The sequence below is a fragment of the Eucyclogobius newberryi genome, unplaced genomic scaffold (genome assembly GCF_026437365.1).
Source record: "Eucyclogobius newberryi isolate DKJ021-1_F unplaced genomic scaffold, fEucNew1.0.hap1 SCAF_8, whole genome shotgun sequence".
Taxonomy (NCBI): domain Eukaryota; kingdom Metazoa; phylum Chordata; class Actinopteri; order Gobiiformes; family Gobiidae; genus Eucyclogobius; species Eucyclogobius newberryi.
The window spans coordinates 24,797,002-24,816,729 of NW_027316500.1; the positions used below are offsets into that span (position 1 = coordinate 24,797,002).

The following is a 19,728-nucleotide window of genomic DNA, read 5'->3' on the forward strand; positions in this document are numbered from 1 at the left end:
GGGTCAACATTTCTGTCAGACTCAAATGTTTCTTTCATCAAAAATGACACGTGTCTGTCATTTTATGATGTGTGTTTATTAATGAAACAAACAATATAAAATACAATGTAAATGTGTTTAATCCAGGCACTGCTTTCACTCGCATGTGTCCTTCATGTTTTATATTCCCTGTATTCTCAATATAACCCTGTGATATTCTGAGATTAATCCCAGTTTCTCCAATGAAATCACCGTTTTGTCTCCACTCCGCAATTCTGTAACTTTTAAAGGTTCATATATGCTCAAAAGTCCAAAAGTGAGAGGACTCGAGCGCACAGGTTTGTAGAGGTAGAGTTAGTAGTCAGTAAAGTCTGCAGTGCCTGGTGAGTAGTTTCTCATATCTCACTGGTCTGAAGTGCAGAGCTGAGCCTGAGGCGAGCCAACATGTCCGCTCTGTATCTTCCCCTGGCAATGGGAGCTCAGACAAGTCACTGCTACAAGGACCAACTTACTCATATCCCACAATTTACACCTTCCATTGGTCACGGCGAACACTTGAGTGTGACCGGAGCTGGGGGCGCGGCACACTTCTGCTCAAACTGTGAGCAGAGGTGGACTTGGATTCAAATGAGTCTGACCTACATGAGTTCACAATAGAATACAGATCACTGAATCCTCAATTACAAAAAGTGTGCGCTTGGAAAGAAGAAAAACAAGTGTAAAAGTTGCATGTAACTTTTTTATCCACAGTATGGCATTAAACGCATCTATTTTCAACACAAGCTCGCTCAGACTTAAGGCCAGAAAGTCTTGCATTTTATGATATGAATTTGAAACTTCTTCTGAGACATGTTTTCACACATGCCAAAAACATTTTATCCAGACAAATGACAAAAAGGGATGAGGGAATTCTTGATTTCTTATTTAGTATTGCCGCTAATTAGATCTTACTGAAATATTAAGTACAACATGGTAAAGTCTGGTCTTTATGTCTCTATGGGAAAAAAATACATAATTACATCTTGAGAAAGACAAACTTTGAATTTACAATGTATTTCTGTACAATACAATATCTTTAGGTTTAGATTGTTGTTTCCAGGGTAAAGCTTATGTTGAGAACCAAAAAAAAAGTGTCTTGCCTTCAGTTATATTACATAAATTAACAAACATAAATGTGAGATAAAGAAGTTTAATGCCATACTGAGGAAATTCCAAGCAGATATAAAACCCCTCATTGAAAAAGCGAGTTTGTTTTTATGTTTTTTGTATCATGGAGCAGCACTTTAATTTAGATTCACGCGTCGGTGTTTTATTTTGCAAAAGTCTGCTACAGTGGTGTGACAGGAGAGCATTCAGAAGGAGGGCAAATGCAAACACACAAACCTCTCACACAATGCAAACCATCTCAAGTCCCAAAGAAAGAAAGAAAAAAGAAAAGAAAGAAAGAAAGCGAGGCATGACTAACGATGAAACAAGGGATGATATCGGGTGCTTTGTGTCAAAGAAAGCCATATCCAAAATAAGAGGAAGAGGAAGGAAGGAGGAAGTATAGTGGAGTCATCGGAGCCTCATGCAGCGGATGGTCCTGCTCATGGAGGAAAAAAGGTAAGCAGCAGCAGACAGTTTGCTTCCATCCAAGGTGAAAGCAAAACTTAAACTGAGGCATGGTTCAAAACTGTATTTATCTCCCCCATGTATAAAACAAACATCCCTCATCATAGCGGCATCCACACGGGACGGCGTTATGATAAGAAGCCCGTAGGTAGAGGTGGCTAAGACATGCAGAATCGTTAGCTTGCGTACCTGGGCCCATTCTATTCATCCTTGTTGCACTTCAGAAAGAGAGGTAAGTGGGCTAATGTAAGTAGAGGTTTTACAGTGTCCACGGCAAATGCACACGTCACTACCAGTGGTGGAAAGTAACCGAGTACAAAGGTAAAAGTACTGTGTCAAATTTGGAGTTATCTGTACTTTACTTAGCTACATTTTTACGGTGGATACTTTTATTTCACTACATTTTAGAGCTGGTATCTGTACTTTCTACTATACGGCATTAGAAACAGGTCTAAAAAAGTCAAAAGTACTGTTATTTACAGTTTGAAACCTCCTGAAGTGACACATTCGTAATTGGAGTTAACGTCTCACCTTTGAGCAAAAAAAAACTATTAATTAAAACTGCGAAAACAATTTGGAAATCTATTCAGTTGCAGTTCAGTTTTTTGTATTCAATTAAATTAGAATCACGATTTTTGAAGCTTTATAGTTCTCAAAATCTGTCTGAAATCTGCCTTTTTTAACTCTTAAAAGTACTCCTGTTTCTATACTTTTACTTCAGTAACAAAACTGAGTACTTCATCCACCACTGGTCACTACTACCAGTCCAACAATCATCAAATCTATACATCTTAAACGCAAAGATGTATTCTTGTATTTTTTATATACAATATGTAAGTAACAAATCTGCATGCTTTTAGAAATCCTTAAAACTAACACAACTAACCCACGTCTTTACAACAGAATCGGACTTGACATAAATCTATAGTAACATAGACTTGCGACAGAGGGTTACGGACATGTTATGAGCCAATGAGAAAGAAATAGTGAGACAGCTAATGGAAGATGGTCAGCAAATGTCATTTTGTGGAGCAAACACAACAGTAACACGTCACAGTAATCACACTGCTAAACGCTATGGCCATGATCGGAATCAGATCATGTGGATATGAAACTCCGTATTACACATAAACAGAACAGATAAGACTGACCGCTTTACCAGTTACTACTGACCACAAGGACAAAACTAGCGTGTGGATGCTGCCTGTGGCGTGATGATCGCTGAAGCAAAGTGACGACCGCATGCACATGATGAAGCACAAGTCACACACTGTACACGGGAAAAAGTCAATATCTACATGATTTTACGTGACATCATTGTGTTCGGAATGTCATGATTGAGTAGTTTTTATTTCTTTGCCAATTAGATCTAGATTTGAACTCATTTCTGCTCTTTAAATAAGAAGAGTTCATTTGCAAAAACACATCTTCTACAGGGTTAGATAACGATGTAGTTGAGGGGCTTTGCTCAGTAAGGGATGGAAGGGAATGATTTCACGTCACAATAATAGATTTGGATTTTGAAAACACTGCTAAACTCAATCTCAGAACTGTGTATCTGGGCCTCAAACGTCTGCCATGGACACAATAAGTGGATACCTTTGGAGCTTATTGTTGGCAGCAGGGAAATGGATAAGGCGATCGAGGACTGAGCCAAAAGTATAACAAAAGATAAATAAATAATCACATTTGGACTTGATTTTAAATTGGACCTTTTTGACAGATATTGGACTAAAAATGACTCTTATTTTGATTAGAATGTGCTGTGATAGTGAATCTTTAGATGTTCTGTGCTACTTTTATTTTTCTCTCTGGTCTTGTTCTGTGTTTAATCTAAATTTTTTTAAAATAAAACACTGCCAGACAAAGAGGAAGTTTGCGTTAAAAAATATTTGGCAAATGTGGCACAACTTTTTTTTGTGCAAATTAATTCTGATTATTTTTTTCTTTCTTTTGAAGTTATGAATGATCTTGAAACCATTGAGAAATGTAATATGAGGTTTTACACTTTATTGTAAATTTAGGTAAATGTAAAACACATTCCTATTTTTGGGGAAGTCTGTGCCATACTGGTTCAAATGCCTTTTCCATGGCTTTTCAGCTCAAAATCACCTAAAACTGATACTTCATACTAATCATTTGGGCAGTTGATGCATGTTTCCAAACCTAAACTGTTCAAATCCAACCAAATAAAGACAAATATTAAGAATTGAAGAATGTAGAGCTTATTTTAAAAGGTTATTTGTTTGTTTCTCACACCTGCCTCCTTAAAGAGACAAGAGGGAACTGAAATACGTAAACGTGCCCATGGGACAATAAACCAGGACGAGGGGGCCTTTTTCACTCCCTCACACCTGGGCTAGTATCTTGAGGAAGTCGGACTGCAGATGGCGCTGTCGTCCTGCCCCAACAGAAGGAAGACAGCGCCCAAAATAAACCAACCGACAAGACACTTCTTCTTCATCATGTGACACTGAAGAAGAAGAAGAGTGAGTGAGGAGTCCAAACCGTCAGACCAAATGAACCAAATGAACCTCACTGGACAATGTAGAGATTCTTTTTTTCCGCGTACAACAAACAACACCCTCAGTACGTTTCACTGCACACAAACACACACACACACACACACACACACACACGCACACAAACACACACACACACACAGAAAGTACATGCAGTAGTTTGGAGTACTGTGAAATGTACCCGTACTTCTGCTTGTCGCGGGACTCTCTACTCTTGCTGCTGCGGTTCTGTCGGTTGGACGGGGGGATGGAGTGGACAGACGAGCTCTTTTTGCTGGAGGAATGGGAGGAGTGGGACGAGTGGGAGAAGCTCGTCCGCGACTGGCCGGCGTTGTGGTCGAACTGCATGAGGCAGAAGATCAGGTCGGTGGGCACTAGCTCGAACTCGTACGGGGGGTTGGTGATCACGTATCTAGAGTGCGCAGCGGAGAAGGAGTTACAGAGCGCTACTTTCTGCTGGTTTATTGTCATCTTATCACGAGAGGAAGGATACCGTTTTGTGCACTGGCTGGGTGCGCCGAGGTGGGCGTCTCGTAACCTGTAGATGCCGAAACACAGCATGTTGTAGGTCTTCAGTGCTTTGCAGAAAAGATCTCCGTAGCAACCACCGTCCTGGTAAAGAAGAGGAGGCAGTTAACTTATTGTGGTTTGAAGGTGCTTTTTTTGGTAGCGATCATAAACTGCTTGTCTCCACAGATGCCTGGAATGTTCCACAGTACGTCATTAAACTTATCAATCTCCATGGAGACAAGCAGGTAACGCCACCAGGCCAAGTTTCAAGTCAGATCTGTGGAGTGACGAGCTGGTAGAATGTACAATAAAACATCTGTCATTTAATAAATGCTTGATAGATACGTTTAATGCGCTAATGTGGAACTTTCCTGTCAAAGAATCTCCATGGAGACAAGACAGTGGTGCACCCAAAAACAGAAAAGTTACATAAGCCAGGTTTCTACTGGTTTGCTTTGGAGCGGATCAGGTTAATCTGAACGTGTCTCTTGTGTTGTACGTGAGCTGAACCGACCCAATTTCAAAAGGGACCGTGAGGACTGGTGCTGGCTCGCTTTTGACTTTAGTGGGAGATGATTGGAGGAGAGAACACAAACTCAGATCAAAACAAAGCAGATTTAAAATGAAAAATGTTCATCAAACGCTGATTTGATCTTGTGATTTCCAGTGATGATAACTTTTTTATGTTGAACTGACAAACTTAGCAAAACAAAGCTAGCTCTGACTCGGGACCCAGAACCAGCCCCAGAGCACGAGACGCACTCCAGCATTACAATAACTGTTCCAAATCGCTCTAAAGTGAACCGGACTGTGGGGCAGGGCCAGTCGAAACGTGGTTTAGTGGACCTTTAAATTGTGAGCTGGGTGACATCCACTTTCAACTGACTTTCATAAATTTGTCCTAAATTTCCCCAGAAAAGATGGCGAATAACTCTTATGACAGCAATTGTTTTGACAGTATTAAAATCACTTTTGCCCCAAATATCACAAAGGTATTTTTAATAACGATCCCTTGAAATTATCTTTAGCTCAATTCTCAGTCCTAACTTCACTTTGAGGCTGTTCACTTTGAGAAAACTTACAATTTGAAAAGTCACACAAGGTTGAAACCAATTCAATCATCTTTGCTTTTTTTGTAGCTTCTTCTCTACAAAGCTGTGTCTCTTTTGCACCCACCAGGCCTGCTCGGCGCTCGCGCTTCTTCACATCACATTAAGAAGCATACGGGGCGGAGGAGGCCAGATCTGTGCTGCTGGGGAGTGCCAAAATGTGTCATCTCTGCTTAAACCTCCACTTACCCCCAAGTCTGCGAAGGGGCCGTCGTAGAGGGCGAGCTGGGCCACGCGACACCTGTCTCTGTTGGCTAGTGTCTGCGGCGTGCTGTAGCCTCCTCGCAGAGCGTTTTCCTCGGCCAGCAGCCCCTCCAGCTCCGGGGTGGCACCGCCCGTGACCAGCGTCCGGATCAGGGTCAGGATGTTGTCATTGAAGTACGTCTGAGGACAGAGAGGGCGGTGTGAGCCGACGCCACCGGTGTCGGGGGTGAAATACAAGTGTGCAGGTTTTTTTTACTGGTTTATAACACAACCGGCCTGAGCTAGTGCTTCGTGTTGTCAAGTCCCTCACTCATTAACATTGTCACTTTTCATTTACATTTACAGCTCAGTTTTAGTATGAGTTTGTGGTGATGGAGAGATGCTTCTGTGTTGAGAGATGCAGCTGTTTTTACAATATATTGGTTAAATAAAGGTGTAAATAATTGAAATACAAGTAAAGTATTGAGACGTAGCAATAGTGACACTTTAATTCTCTCATTCTTCAATTGTGATTGTGATTAGAGGTGCACATTTTGAACACGTTGACAAAATGACTGAAATAGGCCTTTGACCTGACAAATAATAAAAAGAATCACAAGTATTTCACAAGATGTTTGTACAGATTTTTTTCTTTGAAGCTTGCGTCGAATCAAATTGCGATTTCGATTTAACTGCTAATCAATGTTCAATTAATAACCGATTCATCTTGGAGCCCCATTTTGAATTGATATTGGCACCACATTGTGATACTCGCGCTGATGACAGATCAAAAGAAATATCACCTAACACGACTACGTACTGGTCATTTGAAGAGTGGACCTGCTTCCGATGAAACAGTAATTCATATTTAAAGAGGCGCTCATGTCCCCCGGGGTCTGGCAGCAGAGGGATTTGTACTTAAAGTGCAGAAGTGCCTAAACAGCTCGTCTTGTGTTATCACTGTATGATGTCAGCGCTGTGTTCTGAAAGAGCGCTTTGACTGCGCTCGGCGGGTGTCAGGTTCTCTTGTCCTTCAAGCCGATCACAAGCTGCTTTTGCGGCGTGTGAAGACAGGACGTGTCACTGCGCGGCACAGGCGGAGTGGCAGCCCATCTCTGGGGCCCCTGACAGCCCTGCCCAGCCTCATGATGGATGAGCACTGTCCATTAGCTGGCCTCACCTCTGACCGCACACAGCAGCACACAGCAACACACACAGCAGCACACAGCAACACACACAGCAGCACACAGCAACACACACAGCAGCACACAGCAACACACACAGCAGCACACAGCAACACACACAGCAGCACACAGCAACACACACAGCAGCACACAGCAACACACACAGCAGCACACAGCAACACACACAGCAGCACACAGCAACACACACAGCAGCACACACAGCAACACATAGCAACACACACAACAACACACACAGCAACACACACAGCAGCACACACAGCAACACATAGCAACACACACAACAACACACACAGCAGCACACAGCAACACACACAGCAGCACACACAGCAACACATAGCAACACACACAACACACACAGCAGCACACAGCAGCACACAGCAACACACACAGCAACACACACAGCAACACACACAGCAACACACACAGCAGCACACAGCAACACACACAGCAGCACACACAGCAACACATAGCAACACACACAACAACACACACAGCAGCACACAGCAGCACACAGCAACACACACAGCAACACACACAGCAACACACACAGCAACACAGCAACACATAGCAACAGACACAACAACACACACAGCAACACACACAGCAGCACACACAGCAACACATAGCAACACACACAACAACACACACAGCAACACACACAGCAACACAGCAGCACACATAGCAGCACACAGCAACACACACAGCAGCACACAGCAACACACACAGCAACACACACAGCAACACACACAGCAGCACACAGCAACACACACAGCAACACACACATCACACAGCAGCACACACAGCAACACACACATCACACAGCAGCACACACATCACACACACACAGTAACACACACAACAGCACACTTAACAGCACACAGCAACACACACAGCAACAATCACACAGCACACACAGCAATACACACACACACACACACACAGACACACACACACACACACACAGACACACACACACACAGACACACACACACACACACACACAGACACACACACACACACACACACACACACACACAGACACACACACACACACACACACACACACAGCAGCTGACACCCGCTCGGGGTGAAGCCGTGCGGCCCCCGCAGGGAGAACACACCTCTGAGCAGCTCCTCTGAGCGGCTCCATCACATTGTCACAGATCAGACACAGCGGCTCTGTCAGCCTCTGTCATCAGCGCTAAAATGACCCTCACAAGTCACGTTGTCTACGACCTCTGACCCTCACACTGCTGATAAACTAACGCTAACTTTCCACGTTCACGTCTGTGATCTGTGCACTATTATATTCCATCCGTGTATTATTGATTTGATGTGTTACAAATGTGCGGCTCCACTGAAACGCTTCTGTGGTTCTGGAGCAATTTGTTGTCAACACAAAGTAACACCAATTCTCTCCTTAGCAACGAGTAAAGAGTTTGTATATGAAATGGCAGGGAATATGTTCTTCTTTTCCCTCTGCTCATTGTCAGCTGACATCACACACGCTCAGAACAACAGCACTTTTGAAAGCTGTGCATTTGAGAGCTCAAAGATGAATCTAAACCGATACAAATATGTGGTGAAATGCAGTTCATATTTCTGTGCGTTGTGATGGTCCTGATCTGGTGAACATCGGTGTGTGTTTGTCAGTGTGGCCGTAGCCCCGCCCACACTCACGGCGCTCATGAGGGAGTCGAGCACGCTGATGGCGAAGGCCGTGCCGCAGGCGAAGGGCTGAGTGAGGTACAGCTCTGTGTCCGGGTCGTCGTCATCGTCCTGGTCCAGGAACTGAACGTTTGAGTCGTTCACTGCGGAGCACAAACCGTAGTTACACACTGAACAAAACTGAACAGAACTGAACTGAACCACACGCTTTCTGCTTCTAAGTTGCTCTGATGAATGTAAAACGGAGAAAAAACTGTCCATTTTTGTACCTCATCAAGCTTTTTTTTATTGTATTTTCTTATTTCAGTACCACTTTATAATAACTTCACCTTAATTAACCTTCATAAAGCATGGACAAGACTCAATTCATAATGACAGTTTATTAACAATGATTCAGGCTTAGTAATTCACTAAGGAGAAATTAAAGAGCCTGAAATATTCCTAAAACGTATTCATTATGCATTAAATCATCGTTCATGCTTTATTAAGGCTATTAAACGCGCCGTTATTATTACGTCTTATGGTATTTTCTACTATAAACCCAGTGGTTCTTGTCATACCACATGCACAGTGCACTCCATTCACCCAGACAAGCCAAAAGATCATATCAAACATGAGAATATTGAAGTTGTACACCATAACAACCATTGTAGAAGTCGATAATAGAACATCCGAATGACCCGCTTCACCTAAAGCCAATGCACCTTGACCATTGAACAAACACAACAATGTGAATTCTGGCACAAAATGAACAACTTTTCCCATCAAGACACATTGGCATACAAAGGACGTATCGACGTGAAGAAAGGAAATTAAAGTTTGAAATCAGAATAATGGAGGAAAGCTAAAGACTTCAACAATGGCTCGGCATAAGAAAGACATGCACACTAAGGGTCATGCTACTGTCAGTGTTCTTTTCGTGATAAATGGGTTCTTCACATCAATACAAGCCACATTTATCTCAAGTATAACATTTACCTTTCTCCTGAAAATCAAATTCAAGCCACATAACAGTCTCTTATTGTTATACAAATCCTGTCGAGAGTGTTAAAGAACTCCCATGTGCAGCAGCTTATGATTATTGTGTCTCTTACTAAAGTCTGCTTTGTAAAACTAAAAGCAATTGTTGGAATTCTGCCAAGTTTCTATTCTTTTTGTGAATAAAAAAAACACCCTAACTTATTTTAACTTAACTAACTGACTTCTAAAAATGAGATATAAAGCAAAAAGTTGGAAATAACTGCAAAAAAAAAACTCTAATCTTAAAGGGGACATATTATGGAAACTAGTGAGTAATCCTGTAATGTCTGGAAAATTAGGCTCAGAAAATTACAGTTTTCACCTATCCCCTATCTCCGCCCACTTCCCTGTACTATATATATGAAAACTACATTAAAAAGGTCACAAACATAAGGAATGTTGTGTTGCCATTTCAACCAATAAACCAGAGTCATTGAAAATATCGCTATGCAGAGGCGGGGCTTATCAATGATGCATTTTTCAACAGGAAGTCGATGGACCATTTCTACTACTAAGCCAATTAAAAAGACATTTTTGCAGTTTACAATGGACAAAATATAAAATAATGATCTATGTATCTTACAGTTTATTACAACAACAAAAAAAGCATAATATGTCCCCTTTAAAAGACGGTTTGATCTTGTTTTTCTGTTGTTCTTTCTATCTTCTCAGGCTTCCAGTGCCAGCGCTGTGGAACAAAAACGTCAGTCAAACGGACAAGGGGCTGATGATGCAAACACTCATGGGCTGGTGAGGGGGAGGAGGGTAGAGTGCAAGAGGGGCAAGAGGCTGGAGCCACAAGGACGGCCCGATCTGGTGTGATCAAAGGTTTAGACGCTCTGCAGACGCGACTGAAGGAGGACGGGGGGCAAACCAAAAATATATTAAACAGGTTCCAAAAAAACAAAAAAGAGACAGCCAATTTCAGGCAGTAAAAATGTGTTCAAAGGGATGCCATGGGAGCGGGGGGCCGGGGCCTCGACTGCAGCCGGATAAATCACGAGGAGGGGCCGAGCGGCGAGCGAAACCGACGGGCGAGCGCGACAAAGCCTCACCCCGCTCTGTTATCGCTTGTACGCTGGTGCCACTCTTTTTGTCCCGACTGAGTGGGACCAGTGGCAGCGGTTTGCCAGGTTTAGCTAATGGTGATGAGACAGTGTGGAGAGGAGGGGGGGGGCGCTCTTGTTATCGAAACACGCTTAAAGAGAAAACAAGAATATCCAGGCGTTGGGCTCCTGACCCACATGGCGCCTGTCTGAGGAGAAGAAGTGAAGAGCCAGGATTATTCAGAACAAAGGCGGAGCTGTCGTAGGCCTTTGCTCCACGCGCACGGGGTAAAAAGGCTTCTTATCCGCACTCGCGCACCTACCGGAGTTAAGACCCTGCCTGGCAGAATGGATGGCACGCCGCAGACAAGGTGCGCTTTTATGTTTGGACCTGAGTCTAATCTGCTGCTGGCGCTCCACGGCCAATACACGACAACGTGATTAGAGCGTCTGCCTGCAGCCACGCGCTCGGCTCTGCACGGACGCCATCACAGACGCTCCACTTAAAGCTGCTAATGTGACCAAATTAGGGTTAGGTGGGCGATGCTGACTGAAAAAACACCCAAAACACCAAGAATATTCTGTTTATCTGTTGTTCCTGGGTTAAGAGTCTTTGTTTGGTTTGTATTCTTTTTCTTTTATCTGCATCTCTGTGGACATAGATTGCGTTCCTTAAAATACTTCTAAACAAAATAAAGGTGTGAATGCTATTTAATATGCTAAGAATATTATTTGTACAGCCATAACAGTAACGTATGAACATTTACCTGAGAATCGAGTCTTTGTTTAATAATGATGTTCCTTTATGCAGCTTTAGTTTGATTTAGTCTCTTGTCTTTATGCTGTAAAACGATTACATTTTACAGTATCGATAATCATAATCTAATTTATGACATTGGATCCTATAAAGTACATTGCAGTCTAGACCGAGTCAGACTGTTTTAAGTACTGTTGGCTGCACAGTATGATAACATATGCACGTAAACAAAGTAAATATTATTTTTTTTAACCTTAAAACTAATTATAACATGTCATGTATGGACTTAGACATTACAATAGACTTACACTCTCTAAACATACGAGTTAAAACTGTAATTAAATCATGGCTTTTTGGTGGCTTAAGAGTCATATAACGAAAAGTAAATTAAGTTTTAAGTACTTTATCCTTTCCAAGTCTACAAACACTTGAATACATTTGTGATAATTCAGCTGAAGTTAAAACAATAGAGTGTTTGGTGTAGACTTGGAGAGCGTGGCTGAGCAGGAGCTGGACCTTCTCTACAGGTAATGGCCTTGCTCTTCATCACCGGGTGGCTGCTTCCTCTGCGTGGCCTTCTCGGGACGGCCTCATGCTCCATTGCTTCCTAATTGGGTCAAGGGAGACAGAGTGGCCGGTCTCTGGTGCTTTCGAGGCCCCTCTGAGATCTGAAACTTTCATGAGTCCCCTGCACCGGTGGGAATACAGCCACTGCCATTGTTATTAATAAATGGACCCATTTTGCAACCGCCGCACTTTTTTTGTCCCTTCTACCTTTTCACTCACTTTGCTTTTTTTCTTTCCATCTCTGGGTCTCTCCATCAGGCTGTGTGCATTAGTGCTCGTGTAACTATAGACCTGCAAATGCTTGTCTGACATGTTCAAAAACAGGCTGTCCTTGGCTTCAATACTTTAGTCCACTGATAAAGCGCAAACATTTATAAGTCCGCGCGGCCTTGGACGGGAAAGCAGAGGGCTGTTTAGTCTTGTTTATCGGCTTTTGCGTATGGATTATGGTTCTGTATGAAGAGGCATGCAACATTTAGAATTGAAATGGATAAAAAGAGGCTCACCTAGTTCTGTGATGATGGGTATGTTGGCCCCCGTAGTGACAGACGCCTGCCGGACGAAGCCATGTACTGGACTGCTGTCTGGAGACGACCTGTCCATCCCAGGGGGCGTGAAACCTGTGGGACACATACACATGCACGCTGTAGTACATTTGGATGGAAACAGAGGTGCATCAGGTCGACTCTCGGCTCAAGTGCAGAGACGCAGAGCACCGCGCTAAAGCCGCTGAATGTGAGTGAAAACTCCACTGTGGATGGCGTCCTTTAGAGGTCAGCGCAGACATATTTAGCATTCATAGCCTTCCATCAACGGGCAGGCATAAATTTTATATGTTCATTTTGTTCCAACAAAAATTGTTGAAGTGGATCCTGAAAGCCTTTTATGGAAAATGGCGTGGCTCAGGAGCAAAAAATACAAGTGCAAGTGACAGGAGTTTGAATTCACGTGACTTCACATTTTTGCATTTCCTCAAAGTGACAAGTAAACACCTTAAATCTGTAATGCTATATGCATAATGCATCAGCTGTGTTTTGACATCCATCATTTAGTGCTGACTACAGCAAAATGCCAGCTTATAGTTCCACCCATGGAAACATAATGTAGGCATATATTCAGGTCACAAAGTTTGAAAGGGATTGCATTTTTGGAGAGTGTCTGAGTGTGCACACAGATACTGCCAGGGAACCCAATGAGCTGCTTACATTACAAAAGAGATCAGCTCGGCCTTTGCACGAGCAGACACCCAGTGGTTTAGTACACAGCCAAAAGCACTGAGCCCACTGCGGCCCGGGCAATCACTAGGCTTGTTATTCCAATTATTGAACAAGGAAACAGCCGAGGTTTGACACTAGAGTCACTGTGGGAGCAAGAGCTCAGACAGAGCATGGCCATGAAGGAGGAGGAGCTCCTCAGACTGACAGGAGCTGGAGAAGAGGGGAGCAGCTCTGTAGAAGCACAGTGTAGTCAAGTGTGTGCAGAGTGAACACAACATGGAAACATGAGGCCTGCTGCGGAGGCTCTGCACTCGTGTGAGCTTCAACATGTCTGCCTCACACAAACTGCACTCGTACACTTGTACTCGGCCTGCTCTGGAGGAAACACTTCAAATAAAAGAGAAGAATCACAGTTCTGAACTGTGGAATGGTGTATGATATAGAAACTAAGAATGTAAAGTGAAAAGTTGATTTGCTCATAACTTAAGTGTCTGCTAAAGCTGAGCCTTATTGTGCCTGAGCTGCTGTGTAACATCATCTATTTAAGACTAATATATCACGTACAGTGATATGTGGCTCCACAGGCATCTGAGGTTCACTCCAGGCTCAGGCCTCAGGAGAACACATGTTTACTTATTCATTTGCACCTTGTTGTTTGAACGTCTGCAGACAATGTCTGAATGAGGAAGTAGAGAAAAGAGTCCCACAAGAGCAGCCTGATACAGTGTGTCTGGCTCTGTGCATGATTACATGTCACTGAGCGGACTATGTGTGTTTAAAGTGAAGTATTTATCACTGAAATGGGGAGCTGATGTAAGACCCAATTATGAATGACAATAGGCCCCATCCATCGGCCGTGAGAGGACGCTGGCTGCTGAGGTGACATTGTGTGAATACTGCTCCCCAGAGCGCTGAGTTCTCAGATTTAGCTGTCTTATTGTTCCTCTGTGCCTCTGCTATTGACAGAGCATCACTCACTCAAGGCTGGAGGAATAACAGCATTGGCATTCTCCTAAAACATGTGGAAGTGCTCAGCACTAAAAAATAATAGCCTCCTGGATCTTCAGTTTGATTTGTATTTACAGCAGTCAGTGTGGCGGCACTAAATAGTGTTGAGCTGGCGGCAGGGCTCCGGCTCTGGGCTCATCATAAACAGTGAATTACCTGTGTGGATGTGCTCAGCCACGGCACACACAGTCAGAGCGAGCCAGGCTCTTTTGTTTTGACTAATGAGCAGCAGCTGAAGCGGCTGAAGCGGCCTGCTGATTTGTACTGGCTGCTTAATGATGATGAGGCCTGATGGGACGCCAGGTTCATGTGTTTGTCTGCAAACATCAACAATCTGTTCCATACGATCTGGCAGACTGCAGATCTAGTGAAGAACATCAGATGACACAGTCGTGTTGATGACATCATTAAAAGTATTATTAAAGAGCTTTAGCAGCGTGTAATGAGCGGGGAGCAGACTGCAGAGCGCTGCACACTGATGAAGTGCTAACATGATGTGGGCTTCTTAAAGCAGGCCTCATGTGTTTGACATTGTCTGCTCCTCTAGTGTGGCCGTCTCATTTCTGCTGTTGTGTTGTTCTTTTTATAACTTTTTGTGTTTTCTCCTGCCACGACCTGTCCCCTTTAGCCACAGGAGCACACGGCTATAATAGGGCGCTTCTTACCTTGGGAATTAGCCTGTAAGACTCCGATGCTGTCATCAAACTGCATAGACTTGATGTTGAGTGATGCCAAGATGCATTCCTTATCCTGCAGTGAGGCGTCTTCAATATTGTTCTGATTGGCTGACAGTATAACGCACATGTCGCAGAGGTTGATGTTGACAGCCCTTAAATCTGCCCGACTTAATGGTGTACCCTTCAGGGCGAGCGCAACAGAGAGAGAAGACACACAGACAGACAACACAGAACAGACACACGGGGGAGAGAAAGAGAGACAAAAAAAAACACAAATTTAAAAAGAGACCGGGGAGGAGCTCGGGGAAATTATTTAGCAAGTGTTTATGTTTGGAGGCGCTGACATTCGGCTGATCTAACTGGGCACTGGAGAATCAGAGACGTGCACTAATCTAAAGGCTAGTGTGCGCTGAGGGCTGTGTTGGGGAGACTTTTGTGAACATCAATCAGAGCGAGCCTAACAAGCTGCAAGCCTAATGCAGCTGCAGCTTTTTGGGATGGGCCCGCTCTGAATGCCTGACAGAGCTATCACACAGTCGTCATTCAGCTGCCTAAAGTGCCAAAGTATTTCCGTCTGTCAGCGCGGTACTCACAGGTAAGATGGAAACCTTGGGGAAGTTGTGCAAAGTTTCCCACTCCCTCCGCAAATAATCCAGCGAGCCCACGAACACTATGGGCTTGAGCTCGTGGTAATGGAAGTTGCTGGCACGTAAAGGCATCACCAGGTTTCGCAGCCCCACTAAAGCGGACGAGACATCTCCAAATATACAGACCACCACATGGCCGCTCAGCACTGTCATGGAGGCTTCACTGCGCGTCTGCAGAGAAGGGAGAGAAGAGGGGGAGAGAGACGGGGGTGAGGAGCAGGGAGAGACGTGAGGGCGAGAGGGAAGGAGCACTGACTGTTCATTAGAGGTGGGCCATAAAGGGTCTGTTATGCAAACGATAAATGGTTGTTTTGTGGGCAAGTGAGTGTATCGTCTGTGCTTTAAAAAAGTTGTCGAAAAGGTGCAAAAAAGAGAACGATTTGTAATAATAAAGAGGACATAAACTTTTGGCTTCATATTTCAAATTATTGTATAAAGTGGTTTTCTTAACTTAAAGCGAGACAGGTGAATAGGACTCTGACATTTAGAGATATCAGTTTGAAACCTCGTCTGTTTTTTACTCTTTATTCCTCGTGTAATGTTTTAAAAATAAGGCATTTTGTGTGTAAAAATAAATATTTGATAGATATAAATTTGAAACACTGATAAAGCCAAGTTCAAATGTCTTGCTTCATTTTGTTGACATATTAGACTCAACAAGAATTACAGAGGATGTTTTGGATTTCTCATTTAATAAAGATTTTACAAAAAAAATTGCATAAATCTTCAAAATTTGACCTATTTTTTAATGAAAACCTGAATGAATCAGGCTTGGAATAAGATATCAACAAATCCCTCTGTGCGATCTGTCAAAATGTTGTTAAATACAAGATTGTAAACTTTTTGTTCCTTTTGGAGAAAATGGCCTTTGAAGTTAAAATGTCCCATATAAATCCATAGCTGCAAGTGGACTGAAGCAAATAATAAAACATATTTTGGTGCAGATGAAAAAAAGAAAGTTTAGCGTTAAATATATAATCCAGTCACTTTTTGTGTGATACTTGAACCTCAACTTATACATTTACCTTCACTTTTTTAGCAATTTCAAATAACTACTTTCAGGAGAGATTTGTAAACCTCACCCACCTCCACAGTCAATGTGGTTTCACGCACCAAACATGAATGTAGTTCACTTAAACGCTCATAACGTACAGAATGTTGAACCATACATCACTCATGTAAACATCACAGCTATAATCCAGCCTCCTTAAAGTAAAGTATGTGCACGCCCATGTGTGGATGTCTCCTCACACATGCTGGGGCAGAGACAGAAAACATTGAACTCACCTGGAACAACAGAGCGGCAGTGAGAGAAATGTCAATATATATTAGTATGTGATGGTTCTGCTGAGTCGGCCTCGGCGATACGGGCGTGAGCGTTTGTGGACATGGGAGGGATCGGCTGCAGCGCCAGAGGGGAACTTACCAGGATGACTTTCTCGATGTCTTTGGACGGGCACCAGTGAAACATTCCCGTCGAATCATACCTCTTCACGCTCATGTCCATGTTTTCGATTTGGTCGTTCCCGGGAATGAGGAGCGGGTCGTGTCTACTGCGGGAATACAAACGGATCAATATTACACTCGATTATCTTTGTCATTGAGCATGTCACGGTAGTAAAACATGCTTCAAAAAGAGATGGTTAAAAATAACTTTGAATAAGGGTATAAAGTGATAATTTTGCACTTTTGTAATTCATTTGACAGGCATTTCACATTTACCTGAGAATTAAACAGTAGATTTAAAGACACATTTCTGCTTGATTGACATAATATTGATATCGGGATGATCCAAAACAATATTGAGATATTCATTTCTGTCAATATCAGCCAGGCCTACACTCATGTCTTAAATACACGTTCTTAGCCCTTTATATCCCGAGTCTTTTGGCAGCAGCAGCTCTTCAGATGTCACCAGCAGACGGGAGTGCCACTGACTGTGTAACATGACAACACGGGACAATTACCAGCTCTTAGCCTCTCCTCCAGCTCCTGACGCGGTGCGGTGTAAAAAGAAAGGCTTCAACAGGCTCACACTTTAAATATTTCAAGAATTTGCCCAATCACATTTGCTTTCCCAGCTGACGGCCATGAATGTTTGAACAGCGTGTCACAACTAAACAGGCTAATCCAAAGTAGTGGGCTGCTGACTTTTATCCGCTGTAACAGTGACCATGAAAGGGCTGCTGTCAGGCCTGATCCAGGAGCTTTGTACGGCTGCACTCATTCTGTGTGAAGGCACCTTACACTTACACTCTGCAGCTCACCCGTGTTGTTATCATGTACTTATCCTGCAGTACAGTGCCATTTATTTATAATACAGGGGATCTGTAATAATAATAAAGACTTTTTAGTTAGAGGAGCCTGACACAAATGTGTGGAGTGCTTGGAGACAGACATTTGAGTCAAATGGGAGAAAACATCTCCAGACTTTGACACACATCTCTCTCGGTATTGCTCCTCTATCGTCTATCAACACTGTCACGCACTGACAAGCCTTTGATGTTCTCTTCCTCTCTGCTTTTGGGTTGCATGCTTTGCAGGAAAAGTTCAAGTTAAAAAAAGCTGTCAATTAGCTCCTCTCCCTCTCTCTTCGCTCGCTCCTCTCCATCGGTTTGTGCAGGTGATAATAACACTGACAGCGTTTAGTGTTTTTACACTCAGCCTCAATCTTTCATCCAGAGCTGCACGTTGCGCCAATCAAATTTAGGAGTCTGCGTCACTTGAATGTGTCTGCTCGCCTCCACACAGGGCTGACGGGCGCTCGCAGGCGGGCGCTGCTCCAGTCTCTCTCTCTGCTGAGACAGCTATCTCTCACAGAGCTGTCAGGCTGAGTGGCAGTCTGTCAGAGGCGCCCTCACTTCCCCTCCTCTCTGTCTCTGTGCTGCTCCTGATGAAGCACACGTCACACAAGTGCTCGCAGTGCCACGCCCAAACTGCAGCGCTGCACTCTGTCCTGGACCTCTGTCAATGTGTGAGTGAGTGTAAGTCACCCGGCCACGGTGCAATCAGATACAACTTAAGTCATAAATCATAGAATTGACCGTTTCTGAAGAACCCTGAGCGCACGGCTGGCACTTGGACATACAAACCAGAAGAGTTTAAGAGTTGTGCTGTTATATAGGACAACGATTTCCCTTGTTTGTCTAACGGCTGTGTCTCTTTCTTCCTCCATCGCTCTCTCCCTCAGTAAATATTTCAAACACACTTGAGTTATTCCACTGTATCACTCTGCAGTCACAAGCTTGGGATGGGTGCTCCCCCAATCCCTTTCTGCAGACCATGAAGGCAGCTTCTTGCTTTGAAAATTTCCCCCATCATGCAAACTGACAAAGGCATGCTTTTCAAAAGCCCACAGCCAATCTGTTGATCATTATTTATTTACAAAGGCCTTCAGGCTGCTAGTCCTGTAAAAACCATACTTGATACGTATGCTCCCTCTCCTCTCCGCTCGCCTCTGCTCCCCCTCCTTGCTTGTAGAATAAAGTATCCCTAAGGCTACCTCAAACAATCACTTTTCATTGTGCATAAAATCCACCTTGTAAAGCACTCCTGTTTAATATATATGGTGTTATATGTTGACAGCGCGGCGGCGGAGGGGGCTGTGGACTGTGATGGGTAATTTGATGTTTTGCTGAGGGCTAAGATTTAGAAAAAAGTCTACACCTATAACAGAGGACCTGTCATTCCAGTACCCAAGAGCCAGCAGAATACAAAAGCACCCTAAAGCAGAGAAAACTTTGACACAGCTTTGAAGCCTTTTCCAAACTGTGTAAATAAACTCGCAAGAATTATTATCAGCGCCAGATCAAAGCTCAGATGCATATATTACATGGCAAACTGGGACTTCTCCTCGGAAAGAAAGGAAAAGAAGAAAAAGGTTTGTACTTTAAGTTAGGCAAACTAAAGCGCCTTTTAAATAAGCAGTTAGCTGGAAATGTGCCAATGTCTCATTGTTTTCTTCTGCCTCCTCTTCCTCTGAGCAAGGGCATCCAAAAC

The 19,728-nt window shown here is 43.5% G+C and overlaps 1 protein-coding gene across 10 annotated transcripts in view; it reads right to left on the reverse strand.

Annotated features, from left to right (window-relative positions):
* The window catches only part of kcnma1a (potassium large conductance calcium-activated channel, subfamily M, alpha member 1a), a 234,199-nt gene that overhangs the window by 5,071 nt on the left and 209,400 nt on the right, over nt 1–19,728 (reverse strand). For 5 of the 10 annotated variants that reach the window (XM_072436881.1, XM_072436886.1, XM_072436883.1 and 2 more), the window contains 9 exons: nt 17,156–17,282; nt 15,676–15,900; nt 15,071–15,263; nt 12,687–12,800; nt 8,803–8,933; nt 5,924–6,118; nt 4,609–4,727; nt 4,297–4,527; nt 1,783–1,811 (listed from right to left, as the gene is read on the reverse strand). In XM_072436881.1, the coding sequence (XP_072292982.1) occupies nt 1,783–1,811; nt 4,297–4,527; nt 4,609–4,727; nt 5,924–6,118; nt 8,803–8,933; nt 12,687–12,800; nt 15,071–15,263; nt 15,676–15,900; nt 17,156–17,282 (1,364 nt within the window). The remainder of the gene's footprint in view (nt 1–1,782; nt 1,812–4,296; nt 4,528–4,608; nt 4,728–5,923; nt 6,119–8,802; nt 8,934–12,686; nt 12,801–15,070; nt 15,264–15,675; nt 15,901–17,155; nt 17,283–19,728) is intronic. The other 5 variants (XM_072436889.1, XM_072436882.1, XM_072436890.1 and 2 more) reach the window with 3 other exon arrangements.